The sequence below is a fragment of the Argentina silus genome (assembly GCF_951799395.1).
Source record: "Argentina silus genome assembly, chromosome: 13".
Classification (NCBI taxonomy): domain Eukaryota; kingdom Metazoa; phylum Chordata; class Actinopteri; order Argentiniformes; family Argentinidae; genus Argentina; species Argentina silus.
The window spans coordinates 3,197,649-3,212,648 of record NC_139667.1 but is presented as its reverse complement, the minus strand read 5'-3'; the positions used below and the strand labels follow the sequence as shown (position 1 = coordinate 3,212,648).

Below are 15,000 nucleotides of genomic sequence, written 5' to 3'. Positions count from 1 at the left end.
TGCAACGTCCCAAAACCAGCAGAACACTGGACAGCCACACAACCCAGCAGGATCACCTCAGAAAACAAACAATTTACAGTCAACAGCTAAATCCCTTGCCTCAACAGGGGACTGGGTGGGAAAGAGTTGACAGGCAGAAAAACAGACATGCGATTGATCATGCAGAGGCAATCCTCTACTCACTCACTCACTCACACCACAAACACCAGCCAGGCTAATGCAATACCTCTGACACCTCCCAACTGTTAATGAAGCATTCATTACCTTAGCAACAATATAATGCCTTATCCACTGATCCTTGTTGTGCTGTCCCTAGCAACAAGCAGCAGGCAGGTTCATGGTATAATTGGCATGGGGAAGGGGGAGGGGGGGGGGGGAAGAAAGGGGAAAAAGAAGGGATAAAAGCAGTGGAAGAGAAAGAGAGAGAGAGAGAGAGAGAGAGAGAGAGAGAGCATCAGCAGAGGCAGCTAGTTGGTTTCTGCAGTATTCCTCAGTTCCTCTTGTCTTCTCCAGTCCTGACTGCTGCCCTGGGAGGGAGGGAGCGTGGCGTGGTCAGTGAGGGAGATCCTCGCATGTGTGCTCCTCTCTCTCTCTCTGTCTGTCTGCGTGTGTTTGTGTGTCTGTGTGTGTGAGAGGGAGGGAGGGAGGGAGAGGGAACGCGCGCGCACGACAGAGAGAGAGAGAGAGAGAGAGAGAGCAAGGGGGAGAGGCAGATCGAGTTGGGAGAGGGGGAGGGTTGAGGGGAATTAGGGAGAAGATAAAGAGAAAAATAGAGAGGGAAGAGAGAGAAAGACAGAGGGTGAGAGGGTGAGATAGAGAGAGAGAGAGGGGAGGGGGAGGGGGGGGAGAGAGGGGAGATGGAGTGAATGAGTGAGAACTAGAGAGCATATGAGAGGATGCTCAGGGAAGAGGAAAGGAGAGTAGAGAGAGCCATACACACTGCAGCATTTCATTAAGAGAACACTGAAAAGGTAATAAAGGCCAAGTTAGACGAGAACAGAGAGAAACGCAGAGCATGGAGAATACAATGTTTTTTGTCTCCATAGAAAGACATTATCAATTACTGCCTATCTCTGATCTGACATTACCACTAAGCCTCAAACTAATATGGAAATGTAATTGTGTCTTTTTTTATCTACAACAACGTTTTTTATCTCACAATATTCGGTTTGCAGTCATGCTTGCAAATGTGCCGGCCCATGATAGCAAGAGACTGTAGACTCTGTCTCTCTCTTGCCCCCCCCCCCCCCCCCCCCCCCCCCCCCCCACTCCGTTTCATTGTCTCTTTTCTTTCCCTCTCTTTCAGAAAAACTCCAGGACCATCCAAGCTTAAATGGCACACCACAATGACTGAACCATTCTTCTATGATGAATTACATGCAAAAAGTCCCCAAGGAATATTCTCCCAGAAATGTATTGCGTGGCCAATTTGTGAACGCATGCATGCAAAACACACACCACACACAACACACGCACACAGGGAGTGAGGACGACAGCAGCAACACACACACACACACACACACACACACACACACACACACACATATATATATATATATATATAGAGAGAGAGAGAGAGAGAGAGAGATGGAGAGAGCACCTACATTTCATTGAACCAGTTAACATGGTTAACAACAGCGTGCGTTGCTGTCCTCACTCCCTGTGTGCATGTGTGTGTGTGTGTGTGTGTGTGTGTGTGTGTGTGTGTGTGTGCGCGCCCTTCTGTTTCTCCATTAGCACCATGGACAGCTTACTCATAGCTTGGTTGGGTTGTCTGCTCGAATTCTGCCCCTGCCACTCTCCTTGCCCCACCTCTGAAACACCTCCTCTTTGAAGACAGATCCTCAATCCATGACTGAAGCCAAAGCCAAGTCAGGTCAGCCGCTCTTAAACATGCTTCCATGCTGCCTCTATCGGGATGAATTGCAGTCAAAAATAATAATCTGAAGCATTTCTCAACGGAACATCAGATCGGTACCGATAATGGAAACAAGCGAAAGACGATGTAATATCTACACGCCGATCGGAACTGCAAAACTGCCGACCACTGATATTCCCCTGGGGGTTGTACCCTGGGGAGGCTGTGAGTGGCATGCCTATTAAAACTTGAAAAGAAGAATCCAACCCAGTGTTTACACTGCACATTTTCCAACAGACCTCTCCGTGAACCAGAGCTGCAACCCAGAACTATCATTACTGTTTCCACCCACACCGCATCTTTGTAGACATAACAACATATTTTGTGCTTATAGCATAACACAGCCATATAACACGGTATACCCCCCCCCCCCCCCCCCCCACACACACACACACACACACAGTTTCTCGATGCTGTATCTCATTTGGCTGTGACTGGCAAAGCAACAACTGTAACATCTTCTCTTTGCATCCGCCAAATCCACCATTAATGGGCTCTACACATCATTAACAAGCCGAGGGGGAGTTCCAATCAACTTTAAGGAAGCCAGCCTTAATCTGCATTAACACTGAATTATTGAGGAGCTGCCTGCTAACGTTAGCACCAGCGGGGGAGCGGCAGCCATAACATGACCGCATGTGACACCCTCCAACCTCCTGGGTTATTCTGAGATGGGACTGCTCATTGTTCTATTCTATTATATGTATACTGTATGACCTAAAAATCACTAAAAAAATCGGAAGTCAGCATAGCGTGTATGAACTCTGAACTCACAAAGGTGAACTAGTGTCCGGTACGCTACACAATTATACTTTAAAAATAGATACATAGGGGCCGCTTGGTCTGTACTGAAATCCCTGGAGGCCAAGCAATCACCTTAAATCCTCCCTGACTGTCTCCCTCCCTCTCCTCCACAGTCTGGCTGGCTGTGACATCCCCTAGCCTCCGTTAGAAGGTTGTGTAATGGTCTGGCAGTGGAAAATCAGCAGCTCACTGTTAATCACCACATCACCATGCCACCCACCTCCTGGCTGTGCGTTAGCAGGTATCCCTTTACACCCTGGACGAAAACACTGCTAGTAGGCTCCACTTTAATGCCAACCAGGGAAACAGGTGAAAGGGAATGCGACATACAGTTGGATGTCCATATACGTTGTTATAGATGAATGGATAATTGCTGCTAAAATCAAACACAGCTCCCTATGACAACATGAACTAAAGGGACATCAGAGATTTCTGCGTGTTTGTGTGCGCAGCAGGCAATGATCACGGCACAACGGGCAACAAGTGTAAAATTGAACAAAATATCTTTAATAGATATAAACATTTTTACACGTCACAGCTCAAAGAAAACATCATTACATGCTGTCAAACATGTCAAGAATGAAGGTGCAGAGTCTGATGAGCGATCAAATCCTTTGATATATATACAGGTTGTACAGTATAAGGGCGTAGGAGGATGTAACACGTGTGCATTACAGTATGTCATCGACAGTAGCTCGGATCTACACAAGGATGGGCTTACTGGAGTTGAAGGGGTTAATATAACATTGTTATATGTCATCACATACAGTACCGTTTTAATCTACAGAGAGTAGAGAAGGATCAAATAAGTCTGGGCATCAGTTGTGGCCTTCTAACATGCTATGGATCAAGTATTGTATTACATACATACAGTATTTCCATGTTTCCATTTCCAACATTTTACATGATATCGTCACTAGGTGGCACTGTGGATCCATTGCAGCAGGCAAGGACCATACTGATACTCTCCTAGGATAATACAAGATATCTTAGAAGCTTTCTGAACAGTAAACCTTGTTTTCCAGTCGAACCCTCCTATTCCAGTTGTCTACCCAATCAACGCAGTTGTTTTCAAACAGAGACCAATTAAATCTTGAATAACTGCAGATATTGACCAAATATAGGCATCACCTATAAGACGAGACTGCTCTCTCTACAAAGCATCAGGGGAAGTGGTTAAATAATAAAGGGTTGCAGCGATTACAACATATTTCTGCTCAGACATATTTACAAAAAGTTATCTTTTAACAGCTTAAGTTGAAATGCTCAAGCTCATTATCATCAATATGGCACTCGTATTATTTATTTTGTGTATTTTTTTTTTTTTCACATGGCAAGTGAAGTACTTCTCATCAGTAAGCTACTGGTAGTCTTTTATGTGAGGTTAACTTACTGTAACCCTCTTTGAATCATCCATTTCATACATGTTATGTTTGACATTCTTTTCTGAAGGTTCACCAGGAACGACCACACGGAGAGGCGTTTGACCTGACAGTTCTATGAACCATAATATCTAATACGTAGGCTAAGAGACTGCCTTGTGGTACCTTTCTGTATATGTATCCAAACAGCGACATGACTTTCTAGGGGGAAAACAACAGCCCAATAACCTTTTTTTTCCATTTGTTCATAACAAAATAACTGCTAACATCATTCTATCTTCAACCTGCAACGTTGACTGTCTTGCTGTGAAACTACTGTATTAAACTCAAAGACAGTGTGCACGTGTGTGTGTCTATATAATACACAGGCAAACTGCCCCTCAAAACCGAACTCTTGAAAGGAACTGCATGAAACATGAATACACGTGTCACTGTGTTCTGCAGGCTTCTTTAATAACACACTCTCAAACAGCTGGAGCTGAGGACAGGACAACGGAGCAGGAGCTGGGTCTGGAGGCTCACATGGAGAGGTTCTACACAGCCCAGGGAAGGTTACACCTCTCTCTCAAGACATGCAGGAAAACCAACAGCACAGTGCCAGCAAATCCTAAGGAAGGGATTGGCATGCTGATTGTATCTCTCTCTTTCTCCCCCTCACTTTTCTCTCTCTCTCTCTCTCTCCTCCTCTTCAATGCCTCACACAGTTAGTACTGACGGGAGCAAAGATCCACGGTGTTGGGGAACCATGGCAGATGAGTTCAAGGTCCACGGTGTTGGGGAACCATGGCAGATGAGTTCGTGACGGGCTCGTTCAAGACCCAGAAGTGACTCTGTTCACGTTGATGCCGTTTTCAGATCCATTGTGTCCATGTCAACAGCAGAACCAGATCATTGTCCTGTGGTTCTGAGCACCTGGTGTTTCAGTTCAAGTGGATTGTGTTAAGGATCCAATGGAAAGCTGTGTGTGTGTGTGTGTGTGTGTGTGTGTGTGTACTGTATGTGTGAATGTCTGTCTGTGTGTGTGTGTGTGTGTGTGTGTGTGTGTGCGCGCGTGTCTATGGCACGGTTGTCAGTTCATGTCGATGGTGTTGAAGACCCATTCGGTGAACTTCTTGAGCTTGGCCGAGGCGCTGTAGGATTCCTCCTGCAGTCTCAGGTTGTCCTCCCTCAGGCCCTGGATCTGGACCTGCAGGGACACCTTGGCGTCCTTCTCCTGGGGAGGGAGAGCACAGGGACGCAGCACAGGGACGCAGCACAGGGTCAGAGACGGTTATTCACTCTTACTCTCTGCTCACACAGGCATACACACACATTTGCTCACACACACAGATATTCGCGCCCGCATACACACGCGTACGCACACACACGCGCCAGCATACACACACACACACACAGACACACAGACACACACACACAGACACTAAAGGTTAGTGCTAAAGGGCAAGTACACTAAAGAGAAATCCTAGCAAGTTCGTGTGACCTTTTTCAGACACCGATGAAGCTGAAAAGAACATCGTAGAAAAATGAGGTACGTGGTGTGTTTTCATACCTTCTTGAGGTCGTCCTGTAGCAGCTTAACCATGGACTCCAGCTGGCTCACCTTCCCCATCAGACAGGCAGGGGTCTCTCTATGAAAGAGGGGGGGGGGGACATAAGGTCATAAATAGGATGACCTAGACTAGTCAGAGGTGTAGAACAGCCACAGTTCTAAGGGCTGTGGGGACTGAATTCTTCCAACTTGTGTGTACTCTTTGTATACGCAACTTTGTGTGTGTGTGTGTGTACCGAGAGGGTCTTAGTGAGTCTTACCCAGGGGAGGGGTGGTGCAGTGCAGCTGCCTGGGGCTCAGCCTGCTGGGGGCTGCCGGCTGTGCTGTCAGGTCCTGGGCTCCCCTCCGCAGCCGCTAACAGACAAAGTCTTTGCTCTGAAGACAGCCAGAGGGAAAACAACAGCAAGCCAAAAAGTAAGCACTCGCATATAACCCAGAGGGAAAAAGACAAGAGCACCACTGCCCCCTGCTGGTAGTCACAGCAGATTCTCCCCCCCATCCCCCCCTGTCCCCTCCCCGTCCCCTCCCCTGGCCACGTCTCCTAACCTTCGAAGGCCTTGGCAGCGTCCACCAGGTTGGACCAGTCCAGGGCTCCGGCAGCACCAGCCCCAGGCAGGGGCATGAGGCCTGGGTCCTGCAGCTGCTGCCTCCTCCTCTCCTGCTCCTGGATGGAGCTGTCTGGGGCCGACAGGTCGCCTGCGGTGGAGAGAGGACAGCAGGTTAAGACACAGTCTGACTGAATCACTGAAGAAAGCAGCTTGCTGCCCAAAGGTTGGTTAAATAAAGAATAAAAAATAAAGAATAAGTGTGCGGCCAATGAGATAATATAATATAAATAATAATACATGCCATTTAGCTGACGCTTTTATCCAAAGCGACTTACATTCCAGTGAGAGCATACATTTTTCAGTATACAGGGTCCCAGCGGGAATCGAACCCACAACCTAAGCGTTGTTAGCGCCGTGCTCTACCAACTGAGCCACAGAGGACCACGACATGTGAGGTCTTCTAACCCATGGCGACTAAACGGGATTACAGTGATGACATGGCTACTCTGCTATGATGAGCTGTGTTCCCTGGTGGTGGGGGTTGGGGGGGGGGCTCACCCAGGGACTTGTGTGAGGGGCGGCGGGGGGTTGGGGGGGGGGGGGTTGGGGGTTGAGGGGGGTGGGTTGGGGGTTGAGGGGGGGTTGGGGGTTGGGGGGGGGGCTCACCCAGGGACTTGTGTGAGGGGCGGCGGGGGGTTGCGTGGCGAGTGATGGGAGAGCGGGGGATGGTGGAGCAGCTGAAGAGCAGGTCGCTGGGCTCCTCCCTGTGCCCGCTGTAGGAGGGCTCCCTCTGCCCGCTGTAGATGCTCTCGTCCGACAGGGTCCTCTGTATGGAACGCCGGCTGGCAGGGGGGACCGGGAACGAGGGCTGGAGAGAGGAGGAGAGGAAGGGGAAGAGAGGGACACTCATTTGTTTTTATCACTTGAGTTATCTCCAACAATCAGGTTGTGAATACGAAGAAAGATTATATCACTAAAAATTAATCCTAATTAACATTGAAATATAAAACGTAATCTTATACTCTGAGGTACTAGTGGCTCAGTGCTCCCCAGGGGTTACCTTGTGTTCGTGGGGCACAGGCGGGGGGCTGTCCAGGGTGATGAGTTTCTTCAGGTCCTCCTCCAGGCTGGACTTGGTGACGCGCTGGGGGGACTGGGACCCCCTCAGGTTGGCCCTGAGCTGGGGCTGCCCTCCCAGCAGACCATCACTCTGGTGGCGTCTGAGGAGAGAGACACGAGGAGTAAGCTGCAGTAGCAGGTTCAACCACAAGGGGGAGGTGTTGCACTTCATCACGGACAAAACAAGAACAGAAAATGATGTGAGAAGGGCCTCTAAGCATTGCTTGTTTACCCATATTCCAAGTCTCTCTAACATCAATAATCCTGAACAGTAGGACATGTTTCTATGAGGGAAGAACATCTTTAACAACATGCCATACACCCAGCACAGTGTGAAAGGCCTGTCCAAACATTCATAAGTCACAACAGATATGCTATGAAAAATATCCCTCCTTCATTTCCATCGTGCTCACTTGCGTGTGTTGCCAAAGTCCACAGAGTTGATGGTGGAGCCGGGCTTCCTCCAGCCGATGAGGTACTTGGAGGTGGCTCCCTGGCGGGGGTAGAAGCTCTTGGGGCCTGGGGAGAGGGAGGTCTGGGAGGTGGGGGAGGTGGCCAGGGCTGACTCCTCCTGGGAGGAGCTGGGACTGCAGCCCTGGCCCATGGCACTGCCTGAGTGGCCCGAGCTCAGAGTACTGAGGAGGTAAACAAAGGGACAGGGGTCAGGGGTCAGGATGGATTATTTATAGTCTTTCTCTCTGCACGCACACACACACACACATGCAGGCGCACACATGCAGGCACACACACACACACACACACACACACACACACACACACACACGCACATGCAGTCTCACCTTTTCGAAACCTTTCAAAACTTCTTCAAAAACATCTGGTGAGAACTTTTCCTCACACTGCATATCATAGAAACGTAGGACACAGTGTCCTTGGACTTCCTCCATTAAAAATTCTTTCGAAACAACATTTCTCCCCAGTTTGACTTGAAAAGCTGCTCGCTTCTCCTCAGACATTCTGTATGCATGTACAATAAAAACAACGTCTGATGTCTACTGCTGCTATTTCAGGCCCACTACAGAGAGGAGGTAAGAAGCCTCTGCTCGCTCAAAGGAAGTGTGGTTTTAGAGTGTTAACAGTGCACAGCTCTCACATTCAGCATTCCTAAGTGCTTCAAGTGCTGTCTTTCTCTCTCTGAGAAACCAAAGTCTCTCACACACACACACACACACACACACACACACAGACACCCACACACACACACACACACACACATACACACCCACACAATAGCAAGCTGCTACTTGCTACTCCTTTCTCTCTCTCATTGCCAAACTGCGAAGCTTGGGACTTTTCCATCTGGTACAATGGAGGAGGATACATCCGGACCACAATGCATCACTGTCTGCTTAATGCAGCATTGATACGTGAGAGGGAAGGTATCAGCTGCATAAACAGCTGACGAGAACAGAATGCTCTGATACTGCAGGCAGCGCACCTGGAGTGGGAGGCGCCATCGCTGAGGGTGTAGGAGCCGCTGTCTGGGGCAGGGGGGAAGGCTGAGGGGCTCCTGGCAGGGTCCTCGGTGCTCCCTGGGGGGTCAGGGGAGTCTGTGTCTGGGTGAGAGGTCTCTGTGGCGCGCCGACCGCTCGCGGGGGGCTCCGGCCAGAGGGAGGGGGTCTTGTCTTTAGCCCTGGTGCCCCCGGAGGCGGTGCTGCCCAGGGTGGCGCCGTAGGAGGTGGCGTCTATGCCGCTGTCCGTCGACGCCCCCTGCAGGTAGCCGTTGAGCTCGGAGTCAGGCCGCGCCCCCGGCCTGCCGGAGCCAATCTCGTACCACTTCTCGTCGCTGTGGGCGGAGCTGGCGTTGCTGGAGAGTGTGTTGCTGCTGGATTGGCTGGAGGAGTAGGGAGCCTCCATCTGTATGGACGAGAGATCAGACCGTCACTTCCTGGTGGTGTAACCACAGTGAACGCACATCTCTTGGCAAAGAACAGGCAGCAGATCAGGGTCCGACTAGGCCCATTTCAAAACCAGCCACAGCTGCCCACCTTGGTACTCTTGTCGGGGGAGAGGTGGCCCCCTTGCTCCTGTTGCAGGAGACGAGGAACTGCGGCCTTGGGTGCAGAGACGGGTGGGTCTGCGGGAGACGGGCAGAGGTCAGAGGTCAGGTAGAGGAATCACGCACACAACAAACAATGAAGAGAGAGGCGGTGCTGTCACTGCTGACGAACGACGCAGGTCGCGGAAGTCAGCCGCAGCTGTTTAGAAGTTGAAACGTGAAACCAAATCGGTTCAGCTCTCACCTGATGGAGCTCTGTCCGCCGCCCCCCTGGGGCCCCCCTCCCCCTCCACCACTCTGGGCCAGCCGGGGAAGGGCTTGGAGCCGTTGGGCCCCTCCCCCGCCGCTTGGCGCTCTGCAGATATGGGCGAGTGGCGATTGTTGTTGAACCTGGAGAGGAGGTGGAAGAAAGGCCTCAATTCTCAGGGCAATTTCGCTCTACACAGAACAGAGAGCAAGACTAGTTTCAGTAATGGTACACCGATTTACAATTTGTCATTCCCATCATATGCAGACTGCAATTAAAGTGAAACCATCTTGGATCAGCGTTTGGCCTATCTTTGGCCTGGGTGTAGCCTGAGGGTGTGGCCTGGGCCCTGAACCCTGAGTGACCCAACATCTCACCCGTCTGGCATGGACTTCTGTCTCCAATGGCTGGAGCCCGCGCTGCCCTGGTCAGTGTAGGCCAGTGTGCTGGGGGAGTTTCGGCTGTGGGGGGAGCGGCCCATCACGATGGAACAGGCCAGGGCGTAGTTCTCAGAACCTGGGGAATACCTGGTGGACCAGCAGCAACAGACACACAGGGGCATAGCAGGAGAACAGAAGAACAGTTAGCATTTCAGTTAGCATTACACGTTGGGTTAGCATTTAGCTTGGCATTATATGTTGGGTTAGCATTTAGCTTAGCATTATATGTTGGGTTAGCATTTAGCTTAGCATTATACATTGGGTTAGCATTTAGCTTAGCATTATACGTTGACAGAAAGAAACACGCGTTTCAGATACACACGCTAAGCGCCAGCACAGTACATCACATACTGTATATCGACGGGAGTTGGAGGGTGTTACCGTTTGGGGTTAAGGGGTCGTCCGTCGCTGGACACACTGCGGGGGATGGCAGAGGCCCTGTCTGTGTATTCCAAAGCCGGGGCCTTGATTAGAGTCCCCGCCAGGCCTCCTGGGCGGCTCTGGGGGCTGGAGGAGGTGCGGGGCCACTTGGTGTTGTTGTTGGTGCTGCTGCTGCTGCTGCTACTAGTGGTACGGAAGGGGAACTTAAACTCGTAGGGCATCCCCTCCTTATGGTTCTTGTAGTCCACCAGGGGCATGTGGTAGAGCTCTGAGCAGCCTCTGAGGGAGTAGGGAACACTGCAATGCTAACCCAGTGCTAACACAGTGCACTGCAATGCTAATCCAGTGCTAACACAGTGCACTGCAATGCTGACCCAGTGCATATCGCCTAACAAACAACAAAGGCAAATCTTACTAATGCATGGATGATTGATTTTGCCAGTCAGGCTGGTACCAGACCTGGACTTCAGCCAACTCCTTTAACTCTCCAAGCACGGTGAAAGCTTTGGCTAAAGCACATTAGCTGTGTTCCTGTCTCGTCCCTACAGTACCTGCGTGGGGTAGAGTCCTCGTGCGGGGGGATGATGACCACCTTGACGGTGACAGAGGTCCTCAGCAGGTCGATCATCTGCTCGTGGGACAGCGATGCCACGGCCACCTTGCAGATCTCCACCAGCCTGCTGCCCTGGCGCAGGCCCGCCTGCCAGGCGTACCCGTAGGGCTCCACCTCCGCCACGATGCCCTCGAAGTTGACGTGGAAGCCCAGCTGGCCCAGGCCGTTCCTGCGCAGGGTCATCTCCGTGGTCTGGCTGCCCTTGGTGAGCAGCTAGGGTGGAGTGTGGAGGGTGGAGGGTGGAGGGAGGAGGGAGGAGGGTGGAGGGAGGAGGGAGGAGGAGAGGCTTATTATCAAGCACCCATAAACCTCTAAATCCCCAAAATGTGTTCCAGTCATTGTACGCGTCTTGCTCGTTACATGGGTACGCTATGTGCAAACAACACCCGTCTTACAACTGGTAATCCACGGTAATCTGTTGACTGACGCAAAAAGCACATCATTAAACCCAATCTGCCCCCAGCATAAATGTGGTAGACACAAGCCAGCACACAGAAGTCAGCCGTCAACAGTGGATGCATCACCCTACAATTAAAAGTGTTTGCGAACAGGTGGGAGTAACACAGCCTGCCTGGCCTAGCCCTCTTATCCCCGCGCTGGGGAGCGATGTTGTACTTAAGACAGACCTCCAGGCGACCACAACAGGGGCAAAGCCGGATATTCTGCTACAGTCTCGACGCACGCCAGGTTTCCCCACAATAAAGGGCATGGCACACACACACACGTACACGTACACAGTACACAAACACAGCCCTAAGTCAATATAGTCAATCTTTCACTAAAGACAGCATTAAGTCATGACTTTGTGTTGCAGTATAATCACATAATCTGTATAATGACAGAGCAGAGGAGGCATCAATACATTAGCTGTGGTTAGACAGCTTTACGTAAGTATTAATATCCTTAGTGACGATAGATCTGGTACGATAGTATAACGGTAGCATGTAGGTAAACAGACTGAGAGTGAGCTTCCCCCTTTAAATGTCCTAAACCAAAACACTCCTGTATGACTCGCATACAAATGGGAAATTAAGGATCACCTGAGGTGGAAATTAAGAAGTCATTCGTTATTCATAACACATTTGTTAATAAGTCTCTCAAGAGTCCCTCGCTGGTTTGAAACGTGAGTCATCTGCTACAATCACCACAGATGGCGTGCGGTGAGCATAAAAGCGGGGAGCTGAACTATGAACTCTGAACTCTGAACTCTGCCACTGACCTCCAGGCGTTTGACCACCTCTCCAAAGTCCTCTGTGTTGTTGTTGACGGAGCGCAGCGACACGCTCTCCCCGCGCTCGTAGTAGATCTTCATGGAGGCGGGGCTTCCCGAGGACCAGCCAATCACATCGCGCGTGGCACAGTTGAAGACCACAGCCTTCGCCTCCTGGTCCAGTAGGATGAGGAAGTCGTTGGAGACGGCCAGGAGACACTCCCTCTCCGCCCCGGCAACCTGGTCCTCGGCGTGGACCGGCCATGTGACCGCCCCAAGGCTACGTAGCTCCGCCCCGCTGTACGGCCGCACTCTCTCCCGCCGCTTGTGGGCCAATGAGATGAAGGGAAACTTCCCCGTGGGTTCAACGGGCGTGTTGGTCACGTGACGCTCCGCCAGGTCCCGCAGGTACTCCTGCCGCGTGCGTGTCGCCATGGCGCCGAACTTCTCCGACTTGTGGGCGGCGTTCTCGGCGTTGATGACCTTGGCCAGCAGGAAGTCCCTGAAGACGGTGGACTTGGGGAAGGTCACGCCCTTGGGGATGGGGGGGCCGAAGGAGGGGACGTCCCGGGAGCGAGTCACAGCCACGCTGGGGGGGAGGAAAGAGAGAGAGATAGACAGAGAAAGAGGAGAGAAAGAGAGAGAGAGAGAGAGAAAGAGAAAGAGAGAGAGAGAAAGAGAAAGAGAGAGAGAGAAAGAGAAAGAGAAAGAGAAAGAGAAAGAGAGAGAGAGAGAGAGAGAAAGAGAAAGAGAAAGAGAAAGAGAAAGAGAAAGAGAAAGAGAAAGAGAAAGAGAGAGAGAGAGAGAGAGAGAGAGAAAGAGAAAGAGAAAGAGAGAGAGAGAGAGAGAAAGAGAAAGAGAGAGAGAGAAAGAGAAAGAGAAAGAGAAAGAGAGAGAGAGAGCAGGATGAGAGACTACTAAACACAATGACACACAGGTCTCAGTGAGGAATTCTAAAACTATTCAAACTCTATTTTTTATTTATTTATTTTAGAACCTTGCTGACACCAAAAACACTTTGCAAAATGACAGTAAAGACTTGGCTTGGTGGGACTGGGCCTTGAGGGCAGAAAAGAGCAAAATGGAACGGGGAAAGAGAGGATAGACACCCTTAGCATAGTATTACCTTAACTATTGTTCTTCCTGACCCCTCTCACTTCTCAGCATAAAGGAAGGTGTGAGTCTTCCTACAGGCAGGGCCCTCCTAGGGTTACCTCCTACTCCTCCCATTCAAGGCCCATTATCGCCCCACAATGGCCGTCCGAGTCTAGTTACTACAGCGTTCATTCGTCAAGAGCTCGGTAATGCTGTCGCATTCACCACCTCCAGCAACATTCCCATACACACGGTGACAGGCTGTACATCAGTGGCAGACTTCTTCTCTATTCACAGCACAATGAGGAGACGCGTTAGCATTACAGCTAACCTACTTGTGATGCAAAGCTTTAAAACACATACATCCACAGAGTACACGAGAGAGAGAGAGAGAGAGGCAGAGCAGCACTATGGAACTGCACTCAGACACAGGCTTATAGGCTGATGTCAGAGTCATGACAAGCCCCAGTTCAGTCCATTAAACAGATAATACAGCCATCGCGTGCAGCCTGTGACATTAGGCATTACGAAGCCCGGCTAAATCAAGCGTATAGAACTATACATCTACCACAGCCGACAAAGACTGCTCCCGACTGAGGTGGCCACGCTCAGATCACAGGGATGGAAGTGAGGAAGGTAGTCACTAGCTAGGGCTGTCTACTTTTCTAAACAAAGCTCTCATAGCAAGATGGCTGACTGACCCATCTGAGTTTGGACAGCAGTTGATACCACCAGATAAGCACCAAGCTGGCCAAAGGCCTCTGAGCATCACTGTGAACAAGCCACAGACTTGTTCCAAGATTACCCAGCAAAGTCATAGCAAAGACTAAGATCGGAGATTGCTCTTGAGAGTCAAAATACTGCTCAAATAACAAGCACCGCAACAATAAACTCAGTGTTTACTAGAAATCCCAAATGCCATCTCTGTGTTTCTACTGTGAGGGCGTGTGAGATCAGCTGAAACCCCGGCGGGCGGGTTCTCTGACCCTCTCACCTCACATAGGTCATCAGCATCACACCCTGGCTGAGGATCGCGCACGCACGCACGCAGACACACACACACACGCACGCAGTCCTAGACACACAGACACGCTTGCATGCACGCACGTACGCACACGCACACACAACCCACCTGCTCCTTGCCTAGGTCATCTCTACGGCCCTCAGACAGGACCAGCATGACAAAAACAAAACGCTGCATCGATCCCGTCCTCTCCTGCCCCTGTTTCAGCGTGCCCACGCTTGTCGTACAGATATCCTGTAGCTACTTATAGGTACCCAAGATTATACAACCGTTGGTTCGGATCCTGTACGTTCCGTACTCCTTTATGCAACGGCATTCCACATCCCTAGCAAGCCCGGGCTCCGGCAGTGGGGAGGGTTTGGGGCTTGTATGTCCATTAGGTCCGTGGGAATGGGCTGGAGCCTCAGACAGAGCCGGAGGCAGGAAGCTGGATGGAGCGGTACTTAGTCTTCACTGCTCCAGCATCCCGCTCCTCTCGCAGCAAAACATGGAAAACCGGCATTTCTCCCCCACAGCCTCTCCTCCGAGACGATGACAGTCCTTGGCTTGAAATATTTTTTTTTCTCTTTAAAAAGAAAAAAGTGAGGAGGGTGTTCCAATCTTCAGCGGTGCTGCCGGCGGGGTGGGGGGTGGGGGGGTGGGGTGGGGGGCTA

The 15,000-nt window shown here is 50.8% G+C and overlaps 2 protein-coding genes across 2 annotated transcripts in view; both read right to left on the bottom strand.

Annotated features, from left to right (window-relative positions):
- Positions 1–1,968, bottom strand: part of LOC310814091 (regulator of G-protein signaling 6-like) — a 44,277-nt gene extending 42,309 nt beyond the window's left edge. The window contains exon 1 of the mRNA XM_083683353.1: positions 1,813–1,968. Within this exon, the coding sequence (XP_083539479.1) occupies positions 1,813–1,903 (91 nt within the window). The 5' untranslated portion in view covers positions 1,904–1,968. The remainder of the gene's footprint in view (positions 1–1,812) is intronic.
- A 1,248-nt stretch (positions 1,969–3,216) lies between these two features.
- The window catches only part of LOC310814563 (signal-induced proliferation-associated 1-like protein 1), a 36,801-nt gene continuing 25,017 nt past the window's right edge, over positions 3,217–15,000 (bottom strand). Inside the window, 14 exon segments of the mRNA XM_083684051.1 lie at positions 3,217–5,317; positions 5,654–5,732; positions 5,914–6,028; positions 6,200–6,349; positions 6,868–7,069; positions 7,262–7,421; positions 7,734–7,955; positions 8,777–9,195; positions 9,327–9,415; positions 9,582–9,727; positions 9,962–10,111; positions 10,406–10,684; positions 10,957–11,231; positions 12,238–12,817. Coding sequence (XP_083540177.1) covers positions 5,174–5,317; positions 5,654–5,732; positions 5,914–6,028; positions 6,200–6,349; positions 6,868–7,069; positions 7,262–7,421; positions 7,734–7,955; positions 8,777–9,195; positions 9,327–9,415; positions 9,582–9,727; positions 9,962–10,111; positions 10,406–10,684; positions 10,957–11,231; positions 12,238–12,817 — 3,010 coding nt within the window. The 3' untranslated portion in view covers positions 3,217–5,173.